Source organism: Eschscholzia californica, unplaced genomic scaffold, assembly GCF_041429995.1.
Source record: "Eschscholzia californica isolate CP2 unplaced genomic scaffold, dmEscCali1.0.p SCAF_1, whole genome shotgun sequence".
Taxonomy (NCBI): Eukaryota; Viridiplantae; Streptophyta; class Magnoliopsida; order Ranunculales; family Papaveraceae; genus Eschscholzia; species Eschscholzia californica.
Genome location: NW_028238198.1, coordinates 2,436,550 through 2,450,780, shown reverse-complemented (window position 1 = coordinate 2,450,780; position 14,231 = coordinate 2,436,550). Strand labels below are relative to the sequence as shown.

Here is a 14,231-nt window from a genome sequence, read left to right as displayed (position 1 = left end):
TAATTCCATTCTTTATTGTAATTTGAGTTATTGTTTATGAACTCCTGGTTATACAATTGTTTATTAAATTATTATTTTGTGTATCTTGTTTCAATTTCTGATTATACAAAACAATGGGTAGTGATCTTCCTGTCAATAGTTTCTCTTCTTTCTCTCTCTAAATTGGGGAAGAGAAGAAGATGAAGGGTCTAAAAGCACCCCACCTAGACTTTCTAAAGAAACCCCAAATTCTCATCACATTTTACAGGCACCCCTTAATTTTCCTACTTCCAACCAAACACCTAAAATTCAAATTCACAAGAGAAAAAGTTCATTTTCTTACCCATCAGAAAAAGAGGGGTTTTCTTACTCACACATTCTAACGTATCAAACGGACCTCTTCATTGAGAAGGGAAAATGGTTTTCCAAAATTGAGTTGCTTGGATAGTAATTAATGGAGACGTGACAGTTGCTTTATTTGGTCTTTCAAAATTGAGCGGAGTTTCCAAAATTTGTTCGAAATCTTTGCGGGCGTCTTTGAATGGCAGTTATGTAAATTCTTAAAGAATCAAGGTCGTTTTCTTCTTTTGTTTTTGAAACCTAACACATGGACCTGCCCTATATTGTTTCTCTGACGCGGACTGGGCCCTTATTCTCGGGGTGATTTTGGGTGTTTTGCCCAACTCCTCAAAAAAAAAAGAGGGGGGCAAAAAGGAATGAATCCCAAATATAAAATTGAGTCGGTTGGATGTGTTTTGGTCTAAATCAATCAGAACCGTTTGGATTAGGGAAAAAAGATACTCTTGTCCCATTCGGTAAAGCAAACCAGAAGGGCTCTATCTCTCTGATCTCTTGAAGTTGTTGTTGTTGGATCATCTTTCACAGTCTCTCGACGTACCTATTGATCTTCCTCCTCTAACTAGGGTAAGTAGTATGCTTTCAGATTCCATCGATCTCAATTAAGGGTTTAGAGAAATAGAATGCTTTCGAGAAGGAAAGGAATTGAAGTTGGCCCTCGTTTGCCACCATCACCACCATCACCACCACCACCACCACCACCACCACCACCACCACCACCACCACCACCGGGAGTCTTTGTGAATGCAGCAGGAAGTCAGATACCCAGATCAATCACACAACCCCCTGATAAACCCAACACTATTAGTATTAGTAGTAGTAGTACTGCTCTCATTGATTCAACTCGTACTAGTAGTAGTAGTAGTATTAGTCCTCCTCCAGTTAATGATGATTGGTTGATATTTGAAATACTAACAAGACTCCCGGTGAAAACCCTTTTTCGTTTTAAGACGGTTTCAAAGAGATGGTGTTCTTTAATTGAAAAAGATCAAAACTTCATTGATTCACACTTTCTTAACCGTTCTAAGACAAGTCTTCGCCGTCTATTTATCGTCAATCCTGTACCTTGCCTGCCAGAGATAGCCGAGGAAGTGTATGATGATGATTACGATGAAAATTTATGTAGGGACACTTGGCCATACAATGAAATCTACATTACAGCTGACCTAATGTTGTTGTTTGGAGATGACCACAAAGGAGGAGGAGGAGACACTAGTGCTACAAGTGTAGTAATGGTTGACACAGTAAGGGAGGTGGATTCGACCAATTATGATTATGTTTCAAACCCTGTAAACGGTTTAATATGTCTCATTGAGTCTAGTTTCGAGTATGTTGTTCGTATATGCAATATTAGTACCAGAGAATTATCACCATGGTTTGAGTCATCATTGTTATCCGAAGAAAAAGAAATTGATGGCATACGTTGCAGGAGGATGCAATATCGCGATGCCAAGCCCAATTACCAATTTGGTTTTGATCCTTCCACTAATGAACACAAATTGGTTTGTTTGTGGAAAGTTACCTCTTCAGATCTAAAACGAAAACAGTTGATTTGCGAGGTATTGACTATAGGGCGTCAAGGTATTCATGGTGATAATAGATGGAGGAGGATTGAAGAGGTCCCTTATAGCCTAGGGAAGGATTCTGTTTATGTGAATGGTGTTATTTACTGGAGCAGTTCTGACCTTCATTTTGGATTTTGGAATAGTGAATATCGTCCTATAGTCATAGTGGCATTTGATGTAGGAAGAGAGAAGTTTAGAAATATCATCGTCCCTGATTTCATCCTTGATCAACCTCCATGTTGTTTCCAAGGAGGAAGCAACAACCTCAATAGTCCATCATATTATCTACATGGTGAGCGTGTTAATTTATTAGAAGTGTGTGGGCGTTTATCTATGTTAGTTCAAATGAGCAATCGTCTGTTCAAGATGTATATTTATGAAGAGGATGATTACAAGCTAAAAGATGGGATCTATAGTAGTGGTGGTAGTTTCTCAAGTATTAACAATGGAACATGGAGTGATGCAAGTACTATCACATTGCCTTTTAGTTTGGGGAAGGAGTATGGCTTTAGATTTTGTAAGTTCGTAGGATCAGATGACGAGATAATCATCACATTATCTGAGGAACCGGATTGTGATAAAGAAGTGGGGAAGAAGTGTGTGTCATTTTATTCATATAATTGGAAGAAGGGTAGTTGGAGAGAGTTTGAAGTAAGTGGGATCCCCTCATCGGTTCCACATTTATGCACGGAAAGTTATGTTACTTCTTTCTCGGATAGCCTTCTACCAATTAACAATGACAAAGTCCTCTTCTAGCACAATGCAAGGGATGGATAAAACTTCGTTCCGTCCTTATAAAGTAAGATAAGCTTGTTTTCATTTATATTTATACTAGTTTGGGTTATGTTGTCTGCTTATAAGGAGAAAATATATGACTAGTAGTGTATGTTGTGGACTGACTTTGAGGGTCTTTTACTTGAAGACATAGAGGAGGAAGACAAAAGGCATGAAAATTGAAAAACATAAGAAAGAGCACATTCCAAATAACAAAAAAGTGAATTATTCACCAATATACAAAAATATAAAGAAGAATAAAGGACATCATCATACAGAGTTATTATGATATAGGTAAAACTAGGTAACCAATTTTGATTAGATTATCATCAAAATTATGAAATATTAGTGTTGTAGTTTATCATCTTAATCTCTCCTTCTCTTGTGTCTCCTCCTTCTGTCCTTTTCACTTTCAAAACTTGACTGAGATTCAAATCCTGATTCATAACTGGAACTATCAGAACTTGAACTCGAAGACCCATCGTCATTAGATTCAGATACTAGTTTCTGTTTTTGCATAATGAATCGAGGCATATTCTTCAAGTACTCACACAAGTTTTCTGTTAAACCACCAAGACCGATTGATGTAAAGAAATTAATAGCGAATCTTGTGTTTCTAGGATTATCCTTGGGGAAGATGGACTCGAATGACTCCTGCATTGTGGGATCCGAAAGTCGCTCGTTCAGCAAACGCATTCCAAGGTGCTCGGACAATTCTTGGAATAGAACTTTTATAAAGATGCGAGAAGATGATGTAGTATCCTCCTCTGTAAGTCGTATATAAGCGAGAGCATGCCAAGAAAGGGCATCTGTGCCAAGTAGATAAGCAAAGAACTTCGCCACATTACGCAATTTAATAGTTTCAAGCCTATGGATCATCGAGTATTGTTGAAGGAAACACCTGTCGAAATTTTCTTGATAGATTTTGCTAATCATACAAAATCTCTCCCCCAAAAGACCATAGTATCTACGATAAGTTCTATCTTGACTGCAACACTCTAGAAGCATTATACATAATTCCATCTCTTGACCATGTCGAAGCTTAATTTTAAGGAGCTTGTGACCAGCCTCTTGAAAGGTAGCACTTGACATGATTGTGAGATAAATTGTTCTTCGAAGATTGACATCGTTCGTCTCTGTTTCATCCTTGATCTTCATCTCTTCTTCATTCTCTCCATCGAAGTCTATTTCATCAGAGTCTCTTGACGAAATCCTCCCCAACTTTGCCTCAGACGAAATCATAGTGTTCTGATATCTGGGCGAAATCCTACCCATTCTTCCAATAAAAAAAAAACTTAGAATGGCTAATACCTGATAGATTGATCAAAACCCAGAACTTGAAATTATTTATTTGAACAGAAAAACCCCAATGAAGTTCTTCTTCTTCTTCTTCTTTAGGTTTCTTGGTTGTATTTGAAAGACTTAAAAAGAGTTTTCAGATGAATAGTACTGTAGAATAATGCCTGCCAATTTATATAAGATTTCTCCTGTTTCTAATTCGGTTCTCTGTCTTTGGGAAGTTTCTAATTTTATCTCTCTAGGAGGATTCCTTCATTATATTGAACTCTGTTTCCTCAACTAAACTGCCGTTGGATTCCCTTTCTATATTATTGTTCCCACTAAGTGCCGGCGTTTTTAGAGTTGTTGTGTGAAATTTAAATGTTAGTGATTAAGTGTTAATGTTAGACACTTTAATTTCTGAAATTTCCAATTTTAGATCTCTTTCGTTTCTAGAAACCCTAATTTCTAAAATCTCTAAATTTTAGAAATTCTGATTTCAGATTTCTCATTTTCAAAAATTTGAATGAAAAATCTCTAAATTTTAAAAATCCTAATTTCAGAACAACAAGAAGAAATCATTATTTGCACTACATATTGAACAAAAGTCGGGGTTGTAACTTGTCTGTCGGTCTATCTTCACTTTATGTGGTATTAGATTGTTAAAGAAGAGTTAAATATGCATAGGCCGTTATCTTTGTCTTCACTCTCTATCTATTGGTAGATAGTTGTTGTTGACGGTGACGGTGACTAAGGTTTCTAGGATTGAGAAAGAAAATAAAGATGCCAGAGAGCGAAAGAGAGAGTTTAATAGATTGAGAGAAATCAAAAGAGATAAAAGAAGTTTAGATCATAATCCAAAATCTGCAATGGACTCGTGAAAGTGGTTTCAACTCGACTTACTCGATGGAATAAATTGGCGCATTTCAATTTTGAAGCACTACTCGTATCCCGTTCGAATCCAATCGATTAGTATTTGTCGAACATAATCCGCTTAATAATGTCCTCCATTTACCTGATAATATGTGTGTATAACTGTTCGATGAACACAGAGAATTCTACAATCTCAATTCTTTGAGGTAAATTTGGGAGGTGTTATTTTAACCATTGAAGAAAAGTGTGAGAAATATAATCATAACTCCGGGAGATAAGTTTGAGAGAAACAATCTCAACCCTTGGAGATAAGTTTGGGAGGTAATCTTTGCTATTGAAGATGAATGTATATTTTTAGAAAAGGTTATCCTTTGCCTTTAATATATAGATAAGATCAATTGTGTTTCAATCTTTTCTCTTTGCCTCTTCGATTTTATTTTAACAAATCATAATTTTTTCTCACTGTCTTTTCCAAAGGAAAATCATTCTTCTCACTTTTATGGTCGAACTAAACAGTGGACTATTGATTTTTTTTCGTGAATAACGACTTTCATAGCCTATTTCCCCGCTTAACGAACATACACTAAAAAAATGCGAAAATAGTCTTATCTTCCTCTCATATCCCTCCCAGTGACATGATATCCAAATTTCGATCCCTCATGGATTGCTCTTTATTTTGTATGTTCACTTAGTTCTCTGAATTTTCATTTTTAGTTCATCTTTTGAATTACCTTCTTTAGAGGTATACGATTTATAGTTCATAGAAATAATCAGAGTGATTAGGAGGCCTTATTTGAGATTGTTTTTATTTGAGAACGTCAACTTTAAGCTAAGCTACACCAAAAGATTTCGGATCTAAGAATTTTGGCTTCAGATATTACGATTTGTTGTGAAATTATTATGATTTATTAATTTTAAAGGTTATACATATATATAGTATATGTCATTGGTAAGATATAAATAAGATGGATATGAGAGAGGACGGAGGAAAGTATGAGAAAAGACGGTCCATCGACATAATGTCAATAACATATCGATGAAGGGTTGAAGAGTTGAAGAGATATGAGAGATTACAGAGAGAGAACAGAAAGACATCTACAAAGATAATAAAGGTTTACATCCATTGCTAAACATTTGCATGTTTATCAATTTTGTGTTACAGTTGAGGACATTTGAAATATCTCAAAATGTGTTATTCATTGGATACATTTTAAATGTGTCGAAAATGTCTCTGTTATTCCTTTGAGACAACTATAATTATACAACGTTGAATCAGGTACTCTTAAATATCTATCTCATCTTATTAACTGTGTTAATTCTTAAATCAGATAGGTCATTTGTATAATTCTTTATTCTATGATATTTATGTAAGTACAAGTATTTGTCAAATTATTCCGCCAGTTTTAAACCAAACCGTCCACCCTATATATTAAACATCACTAGCAAGCTAGCTCATCTGGCTCACACAGTCGCTTTCTCTCTTCCGGCAATTAGGGTTTCATAAACCCCATAAAAGCTAGGGTTTTTGAGCCAAGCTAGTGGTGAGAACCGAAGATGGTAGCGGACAAGGGAAAGAAATCGAAGGTTGAGGAAGAGGATTCCGATCACATTGACAGCGAACTTGTTTTATCCATCGAGAAATTGCAAGAGATACAAGATGAGCTCGAAAAGGTGATAATTCTCTCATCCTTATAGCTCGTATTTGATTCATTTATTGGGCACATACTTTGATTTGTTTGAGTTTTAAGTTTGAGTTTGCATTTTTGTGAATTTCGTGTTACTGATTTGGTAGGTTTTGATGAGTTCAAAGTTACGATTTAGTGGAAATGTTAGAAGATAGAAAATTGGTTGATTTTGTTTTTAGTCTAGATGAGAGACGATGATATCTTGATTTGGGTTGTCATGATTTTGTGATTTTCACATGGTTTGATTTCATTTCAGTTTGAATTTTGACTTGCAGTTTTCTAAATTGTTTTCCTATTTGAAACTTCAAGTTTCGGAGAATTTCCAAGCTAAATGATAGACAATTATTAAGTCTAGTTCTAGTTATCCTGTTTGTATTGGAAGGTGTTTTCTCGGTCAGCTGGGAGCTTGTCCTCTCCTGTTTATTAATGTTCAGCCTGTGAAAAATGTTGGTGTAGTTCTGTACCATTTAATCTTGCTTAAATGGAAATTAGCAGGCATATGTTCAGAAAAGATTGAGTTTGATATGTCGGAGAAGAAGCTTTGTGAGAAAATTCTTCTGCTGAAAGAGGTGTTAACACAACAATTTGTTTCTTTTATTCATGTGTTCCCATGAAGGAATTTTAAAGATAATTTTGCTGTATTTGCTAGATTCAATTTGGAAAGCACTTCATTGGGTTGCTTCCTTTATAGGAATTGTCCCAAAGGTTGGGCTCCTTGTGTTTACTGTGTCAGCACTCTGTAGTACTTGTTAAGAGAATTCCCAAACAGATAAATCACTGCGTCACTGTTTTTTCGTGCATTTAATGTTTATATTTGGCGAATCTTTGTAAAATAAAGTTACAAAGTATTGTTGAAAACAAGAATTGTTGTGAAGAGTCATAAAGGAGCTTAGCTTGCAGTTCTTTGTACTTCGAAGTTTGAAGAGTTCTTTTTTGTTTCTTTTTCCACACGAAAGGAAGGAGCAATTGGAACTTGAAACTTTTTCTTGTTCCGCCTTTTTCTCTTCCTAGTTTTTCAAATTGGGACAATATAAATGGGCACAAGACTTCTGGTTGTTTCCCTGGTTTCCTTTTACACGCTGGGTTGATCTTTGGCAACGTATCTATCATTTAAATATTTAATTATTCATGGCATTGTTGTTTCTTCCCTTTCCTTTTGGGGTTTCTTGTTAAACATTAATAAAGATTTTGGTATGTTTCTAAAGATCCAGATAGAAGCTTATACATGTGTTTCTTTTATTGGTTTGACTTATAGGTAAACGAGGAAGCAAGCGACAAAGTGTTGGAAGTAGAACAAAAGTATAATGTGATACGTAGGCCTGTTTACTCTAAAAGGAATGAGATCATCAAATCCATTCCTGACTTCTGGTTAACTGCTGTGCGTTATCCTTCCTCCCCAATAATTTATTGGAGTTTTCAGTCCTATGAGGATGTATGACATAGTTTGTGCTTACTGGCAAATCTTCCATTCATTTTACTTGGACTTTCTTGTCATTTGCAGTTTTTGAGTCATCCTGCCCTCAGTGATCTCTTAAACGAGGAAGATCAGAAGGTTTAATTTCTTCATCCTTCAACCTAAACTAGAAAGTAGACATGTATTGGCAGGAACATTTTGATGTATATAATTCACATCTACCATATATTTTGGTGCAGATTTTCAAATATCTAAGTTCTCTGGATGTTGAGGATTTCAAAGATGTGAAATCTGGGTATTCAATCACTTTTGTAAGTTTCTTATTTCATGGTCTCTTATATTGTCTGTCTCACATGTGAATCTTTTCGTGCTTTTGGTCGATTGCTTTGATGCATTGATTTCTTTTTGACCATTGAAATTTTTTCATGTTCTTTCTTTCTGTCTACAATTCTTGACCATTCTAATATTTATGAACATATTCTTTTGCAGAACTTCAGTCCAAACCCATACTTTGAAGATGAAAGCCTCGTAAAGACATTTTCCTTCTCTGATGAAGGTACAACAAAGATAACTGGAACAAAAATTAAGTGGAAGGAGGGCATGGTAAGAGAAGTTGTCTACTACTGTTAACAGAGTGTATTACCTTCTATTATTAATCAATGAACATTGTTTACCTTCAAGGATATTGCTAATGGAGGTAAACATGAGAAAAAAGGGAACAAACGGCCTGTTACTGAAGAAAGGTTTGTTTCCTTGTCATGTTTGTCTGTTCTTTGCGAGTGAAGGCATTGGTGCCGTGAAGTATTGGTGCCTTAGCGCTTTATCTCGGTGCATTGCATAGTTATTTTCAGCAACCTATAAAGTTGGAGACCATTATCATCTTGAGAAACACATGATAATGTCATTCTTTAGATTAATAAGGTGCAGCCGCTAGGAACTAAAATAATAGTATTAATACGATAATGGGCCCTCTGCAGCGATGCGATTAAGACTTTTTGAATTGCTCATCCTCAATTTTTACCTTGTGTGTGGCAGCTTCTTTTCCTGGTTTGGCGAGACTGAAAGTAAGGACCTCGCAGAAGTCATTCATGACGAGGTAACCCATATCATGCAAACTGCATTGCTATTTTTTCTGTGGAGGATGCAATCCACTGAGGACTTCAGAGGACTTTTTATGTGCTACAAAAATTACTGCTGAGTGTTTATATGGTTTTATATTGTGTTATTCGTTCTCATTCAACTTCATAACATTATTGAAGAAAGTAGAGTCGCTCCAGAGTCGGAGGAGCTCCTCATTTTTAAACGTCATGTTAATGTCGCTTTGATTTCATTTGCTGCAGGTGGCCGAGATTATCAAAGAGGATTTATGGCCTAATCCTCTCAAATATTTCAACAATGTAAGTAGTTGGGGCTTTCTTTAGAGAATGAGTTTATCTGTATATTGAACACAAGGAAAGATTAATCGTAGAGATAGTACACGTGTTTCCTTTTTTCCCTTCCCGTCATTTATATTCTCACTGTTGTAGGAGGCTGATGAAGAGGATTTCGAGGGAGACGACGATGACGAAGAAGAGGTGAGCAAATGAATTTCCATATTCCAAAATTTAAACTCATATACCACATGTGAACATGAAGTCGTCTTAGCTTTAGCTTTTCGTGTCCGATCAATAAACGATCATGTTATGTTAGTTAGTTACAGGGCATTGCACACGTTTCTGTGTAACTTGATTGTATCTCTATCAGTTATGACCTATATTATCTTGCTGGTTATAAGTTAGTAGGTATTAACTAAAGAAAAGAAAGAATGATACTAAAATATCATATTGTCGGCCATATCTTTATCAGATTAAGGTCTGAGTTCTTAGGCCCTCGGAGACAGTTTTTGGTTCCTTTTTGGTCTCGGTGGGGAAATGCCTACTCCTATGATTACCACTTGACCTTCGCTGATATATGTATTCCCTGACTAGATATTCTCATTCTGGCATTAAGCTCGGATTTCTCTTAGCTGCTGTTGATTATTGCTCTTTGACATTGACATTATAAATGAATTATTGCTTGGGTAAATTTTTGGTACAAAAGTAATTACGGTTCTCTCCACTGACCAAATCAGTTTGGGACTTACCTTTTCTTTTAAGAATATTGATTCCCCGCCGGAAGGTTCCACTGTCCACCCCAGATTTTGGGCTGTTACCTTTGAACTAGTGAAAGCCCTCTAAGCAATTTACTAGAAGTCTAAAACCTCAGTACTTGATTTAACTGTATGCTGAAATCATGCAACTGGAACTCTGTAAACTCATATAGTTCATACTATTAAATCTTCAAAGAAAAACGTCTTACGGGTTAATAAGAATTCTGCATGATTAATAGCCCATATGATCTCTGTTCACTGTTTCTTTTCATTTGTGCTTTTAGGAAAAGGGTGACCAAGAGGACGATGATGATGACGAAGATGACGATGAAGAATGATATAAGTGGTCTGTTATTTGCTCGCTTCTTCAGATTTTTGGCTTTCGCCCTTCTGATTCAGCTCATGTGAGTATGGATGTCTACTATCAATAACAAAAAGGGTCAGGTGGATGAAGACTTGTTAGTTCTGAATGGTAGCAGCTAATTTCTTCTATCTTGTAGCTAAAATACTACTACCACGGTTATATGTTAGAAGTTCTCTAGTATTGTCATCGTTCTCACCCTTCTCTTTTTTCGTACCGTCTTGTTTTAGGGTTGGGACACTTTTGGGGTAATTGTGAAAGAGTAAATCTGATTCTATTTATAAAAAGAGTAAAGTTTCAGGATTTCATGAAGAAATTACTGCTTCATATATGTAAGTGATATATTCTGTGTTCCATAAAACGTTATGTTCTTTATATTACAAATATGAGTGAGAATTTGATATAATTAGTTCATCAAAATAGCCCCCGATCATTGGTTTAGCCCCGAAAAGTAGGAAGGAATGTCAGCACAACCCTATGTGGTCTGCTTAGATTTCCCAACCATCTCTTTCTAACATGCCTTCACATGATAAATTGTGGATTTCGTATTATGTTACTTGAGTTTACATGATAATTAGAGTAAATATTTTCCGTTTTAACAAGTTAAAAAGTCTTATTCTCTTATGATAATGCAATTAATATTTTGCATTCAAAAATGGGAAAAAGGTTGGAGAAAATTATACTTACCATATTTATACTTTTAAAAACATGTCAATACACTAAAAGAAAAAAGACAATAATATTTTGGGGCTTTCTTTTGTGTGCCTTAAAATCACATAGTACTATGAAACCGGTACAATCAAGAAAGGTTGGAAAGAAATAATTGTTAATTATTTTCCGTTTTCAGACACATGTTAAAAGAACACTAATATTTAACATATATGATGAGTATGATTTGCAATTCCAAGGGTTTTGTCAAACAACATATTAATCCTAGGCACTTAAATCAATAATCTTGTTTGCACAAGTGGTATAGCAAAATTAAGAGCAAGGTTTTGATTTCAAATGTCTAAAGTTAGTGAAATGATACCCACAATTGATCTTCTTCCTTTTCTTAATGGAAGAGGAGGAGATGATCATGATAATGAAGATGTTAAGAAGAAAATCAAAGAGGTAATGAATCAAGCTTGCTCTGAATATGGTTTCTTCCAAATAATCAACCATGGTGTTCCTCTTGATCTTATGACTCAAGCACTCCACCTCTCTAAGATGTTTTTTGAGTACCCAGATGAAGAGAAGTTGAAGTCTAGCCCGGCATCGGCGGCACCTCTCCCGGCTGGTTATGCCCGTCAACCGGATCACTCCGCCGACAAGAACGAGTACTTGTTAATGTTTCTTCCTGGATCGAGCTTTAATGTCTACCCCAACAATCCTGTGGGGTTCAGGTTTGATCTCACGAAGTCACATTTTAGTTTTGAGATGTAGATGGTGTATTTTTTTTCCGTTGTCTAAATCTGACTGGTCTGACTCAAATAAGCTTACCATTTGTTCAAGGCAGCCATTCAGATGAGTCATACATCATGAGTAAGAGTAGAGTACTGATTGGTTGATTAAACTTGTGTTGGCAGGGAGGTGTTAGAAAAGATCTTCTCCTATCTCACCAAAACAGGAATGTTAATAGAGAAAATACTGAATGAATGCTTAAACCTTCCTCCTAACTTTCTGGAAGAATATAACCATGATCGGAGCTGGGATTTCATGGTGGCGTTACGGTACTTTCCGGCGACAAATACCGAGAACAATGGAATAAGCGAACACCAAGACGGAAACTGTATCACATTTGTGTTTCAAGACGAGCTCGGAGGCCTTGAAGTTCTTAAAGACGGGGTTTGGATTCCTGTAATTCCGACTGAGGGCAGTATTATCGTCAATATAGGCGATGTATTTCAGGTACTCCGATTCATGTTCTGAATCTAGTAGTGTCACTCGAGCCAGGCCAGGCTGGTCCGTTTAAATGCGGACCATGGCAGGTTACTAGCTGGCCTAGCCTAGGACCAAACACAAGCCTATCTATAGGCGGCTGGCCAAGTCGGCCAACGAGCCTCCATCAAAATTTTTGAGATGTTTTTTTTTACCCCTCTCTCTATAGAATGTATAAAGCCTATTTTCTTTAACTAGAATAGAATTGTTGTTTGTTTTGGTGATATGGGTGGTGGGGTTGATTTTTGTGAATTAGGTGCTGACTAACAACAAGTACAAGAGTTCAACACACAGGGTGGTGAGACAATCAAGAGAGAGAAGTCGTTTCTCTTATGCTTTCTTTTACAACTTGGAAGGAGACAAATGGGTTGAGCCATTGCCACAATTCACTAAGGAGATTGGAGAGGCACCCAAATACAGAGGCTTCTTCTACAAAGATTATCAACAACTCAGGATGAGAAACAAGACACACCCACCTTCTAGACCTCAAGATGTTATTCATATCACCCATTATGCCATCTAATCTCTCTCTCTCTCTCTCTCTCAATAAGAAAAATGATATTTTGACTCCATTGAAGAATGGAAAACAAGTTTAATTATTGGATTACTCGGTTCATGCGTACATGATAAGTCCTATACTTAATAATCTGCCATTATAAATAAAATAAATAGGATGAATCAATCTTTGCCACTTCTATCCTCATTAATCTCATAAAGAATGTTAATAAGAGCAACTATAAAAACATAATCGATGTTTGGATAAACAGTAACCATGAAAGTGTCTTTTCCAAGCATAACACTCTCAACACTGTGTTTCTTGTGCATTTGAGCAACAATGGTAGTAGTTTCTCCATAGTATATGAAGTTCTTCCAAACCAACTTCCCTTGATTATGAAATCAGGTGGGGCATCTTCATTTGTGTTGGATGCTAAAAACACATGCAATTGAGTCTTAAGTTGGAGCACCTTTGATTTCCTCACTGTAAATAATAGGTCTTTCTCATCTGTGCTCTCTCCCTTGTACACTAGCCATCTTCTGTGTGCACTCAATATCTGTCTCATAAACCATTCATAATTATAACATCCTATAACTAATATAATTTAGGGTTAACTCCGCTTTGGCACCCAATTTGTGACCAACTTGCTGATGCCCCATAAGTGTCTATGGGCTTCCTAGAATTAGGATTTTATCGAACTCCTAGACACAATTGGAGGCCAAACAAGAAGTCCAGACACTTACGGGGTCAAATATTTTGAGTTTGTTTGTCCAAATTTGACTTGTTTTAGTTTGACTCGTATATATAGTCTCTAAGTCAGATTTATACTAATACATCTGACAAAAACAAATAGTGAGTGGAGTAAGAGAAAACCTGTATACCTTTTGTTGGAGAGTAATGAGAGGATTATCGGAAGCATCAAGAAGGACACGACGGTCATGAAGGCTGAGGATGCTGCCTTTAACCTTAAAGATGAGATTACCATTAATGTCAATAACAGCGAAGGTACCTTCCCTTAAGGTAAGGAATCTCTTGGTGACGGTTAGATCTACTGGGTATGGCGCACAGAAATGAGGACCTATAACGACTACTGGATTAGCCAAGGGAGGATTGCCAACAGGGGGAAAAGCCATTGGAAAATAGAGAGGGGGGAACGGAGGATGCTTTGTTCTTGTTTCTTATTGTTTAATTCAACACATAGTCTTCTTCTTCTTTTCAGTTTTCTACTTTATCTTGACGCCGTAGCCAACGGACCAGGACTCAGCAGTACAAAGTAATCAATGATGATCAGTTTCCAAGGAGATGAGAAATGGAGGTTTTATTGGTTGATGATCATAAAGATTGCAATTTCGGGGAAGATTCAAAAAATCAGATTTAATTAGGGGGGTAGATGTTGGTTGT

At 36.4% G+C, this 14,231-nt stretch overlaps 3 protein-coding genes and 2 pseudogenes across 6 annotated transcripts; 3 read left to right on the top strand and 2 right to left on the bottom strand.

Moving 5' to 3' along the window:
• Positions 1 to 680: 680 nt before the first annotated feature.
• On the top strand, positions 681 to 4,172 carry LOC147563159 (F-box protein At1g52495-like). The gene is made up of 2 exons (XM_086635302.1): positions 681 to 2,700; positions 3,296 to 4,172. Exon 1 carries the CDS (start codon positions 960 to 962, stop codon positions 2,655 to 2,657), a length of 1,698 nt encoding a protein of 565 aa, XP_086491428.1. The 5' UTR covers positions 681 to 959; the 3' UTR covers positions 2,658 to 2,700; positions 3,296 to 4,172.
• Positions 2,867 to 4,357, bottom strand: LOC147563158 (pre-mRNA-splicing factor cwc22 pseudogene; annotated as a pseudogene). Its single transcript, XR_015223523.1, has one exon. The product of XR_015223523.1 is annotated as a pre-mRNA-splicing factor cwc22 pseudogene (transcript).
• A 1,713-nt stretch (positions 4,358 to 6,070) lies between these two features.
• On the top strand, positions 6,071 to 10,798 carry LOC147563157 (NAP1-related protein 2-like). Its single transcript, XM_086635364.1, has 10 exons — positions 6,071 to 6,497; positions 7,767 to 7,889; positions 8,013 to 8,063; positions 8,165 to 8,236; positions 8,415 to 8,528; positions 8,607 to 8,668; positions 8,961 to 9,021; positions 9,266 to 9,322; positions 9,452 to 9,499; positions 10,338 to 10,798. The coding sequence occupies exons 1-10, from the start codon at positions 6,381 to 6,383 to the stop codon at positions 10,389 to 10,391; spliced, it is 759 nt and encodes a 252-aa protein (XP_086491490.1). The 5' UTR covers positions 6,071 to 6,380; the 3' UTR covers positions 10,392 to 10,798.
• On the top strand, positions 10,644 to 12,954 carry LOC147563156 (1-aminocyclopropane-1-carboxylate oxidase-like). Of its 2 annotated transcripts, XM_086635362.1 has the most exons (4): positions 10,644 to 10,746; positions 11,479 to 11,799; positions 11,983 to 12,304; positions 12,591 to 12,954. In XM_086635362.1, exons 2-4 carry the CDS (start codon positions 11,531 to 11,533, stop codon positions 12,855 to 12,857), a joined length of 858 nt encoding a protein of 285 aa, XP_086491488.1. In that variant the 5' UTR covers positions 10,644 to 10,746; positions 11,479 to 11,530; the 3' UTR covers positions 12,858 to 12,954. The 2 variants fall into 2 exon arrangements, with proteins under 2 accessions (XP_086491488.1, XP_086491483.1); XM_086635357.1 differs by lacking the exon at positions 10,644 to 10,746 and having other exon boundaries at positions 11,299 to 11,799.
• LOC147563155 (protein LURP-one-related 10 pseudogene) lies at positions 12,896 to 13,963 on the bottom strand (annotated as a pseudogene). Its single transcript, XR_015231153.1, has 2 exons — positions 13,712 to 13,963; positions 12,896 to 13,386 (listed from the first exon to the last, which is right to left on the bottom strand). The product of XR_015231153.1 is annotated as a protein LURP-one-related 10 pseudogene (transcript).
• Positions 13,964 to 14,231: the final 268 nt, after the last annotated feature.

What these genes read in the sequence shown, in the direction of transcription:
- LOC147563159 (XM_086635302.1), top strand. Translation starts at nt 960, where the DNA reads ATGCTTTCGAGAAGGAAAGGAATTGAAGTTGGCCCTCGTTTGCCACCA.
- LOC147563157 (XM_086635364.1), top strand. Translation starts at nt 6,381, where the DNA reads ATGGTAGCGGACAAGGGAAAGAAATCGAAGGTTGAGGAAGAGGATTCC. An exon ending in TTAAGTGGAAGGAGGGCATG is followed by an intron (nt 8,529 to 8,606) that starts GTAAGAGAAGTT and finishes TTTACCTTCAAG; the next exon opens with GATATTGCTAATGGAGGTAA. An exon ending in CGGCCTGTTACTGAAGAAAG is followed by an intron (nt 8,669 to 8,960) that starts GTTTGTTTCCTT and finishes TGTGTGTGGCAG; the next exon opens with CTTCTTTTCCTGGTTTGGCG.
- LOC147563156 (XM_086635357.1), top strand. Translation starts at nt 11,420, where the DNA reads ATGTCTAAAGTTAGTGAAATGATACCCACAATTGATCTTCTTCCTTTT. An exon ending in AACAATCCTGTGGGGTTCAG is followed by an intron (nt 11,800 to 11,982) that starts GTTTGATCTCAC and finishes TTGTGTTGGCAG; the next exon opens with GGAGGTGTTAGAAAAGATCT. An exon ending in ATATAGGCGATGTATTTCAG is followed by an intron (nt 12,305 to 12,590) that starts GTACTCCGATTC and finishes TTTGTGAATTAG; the next exon opens with GTGCTGACTAACAACAAGTA.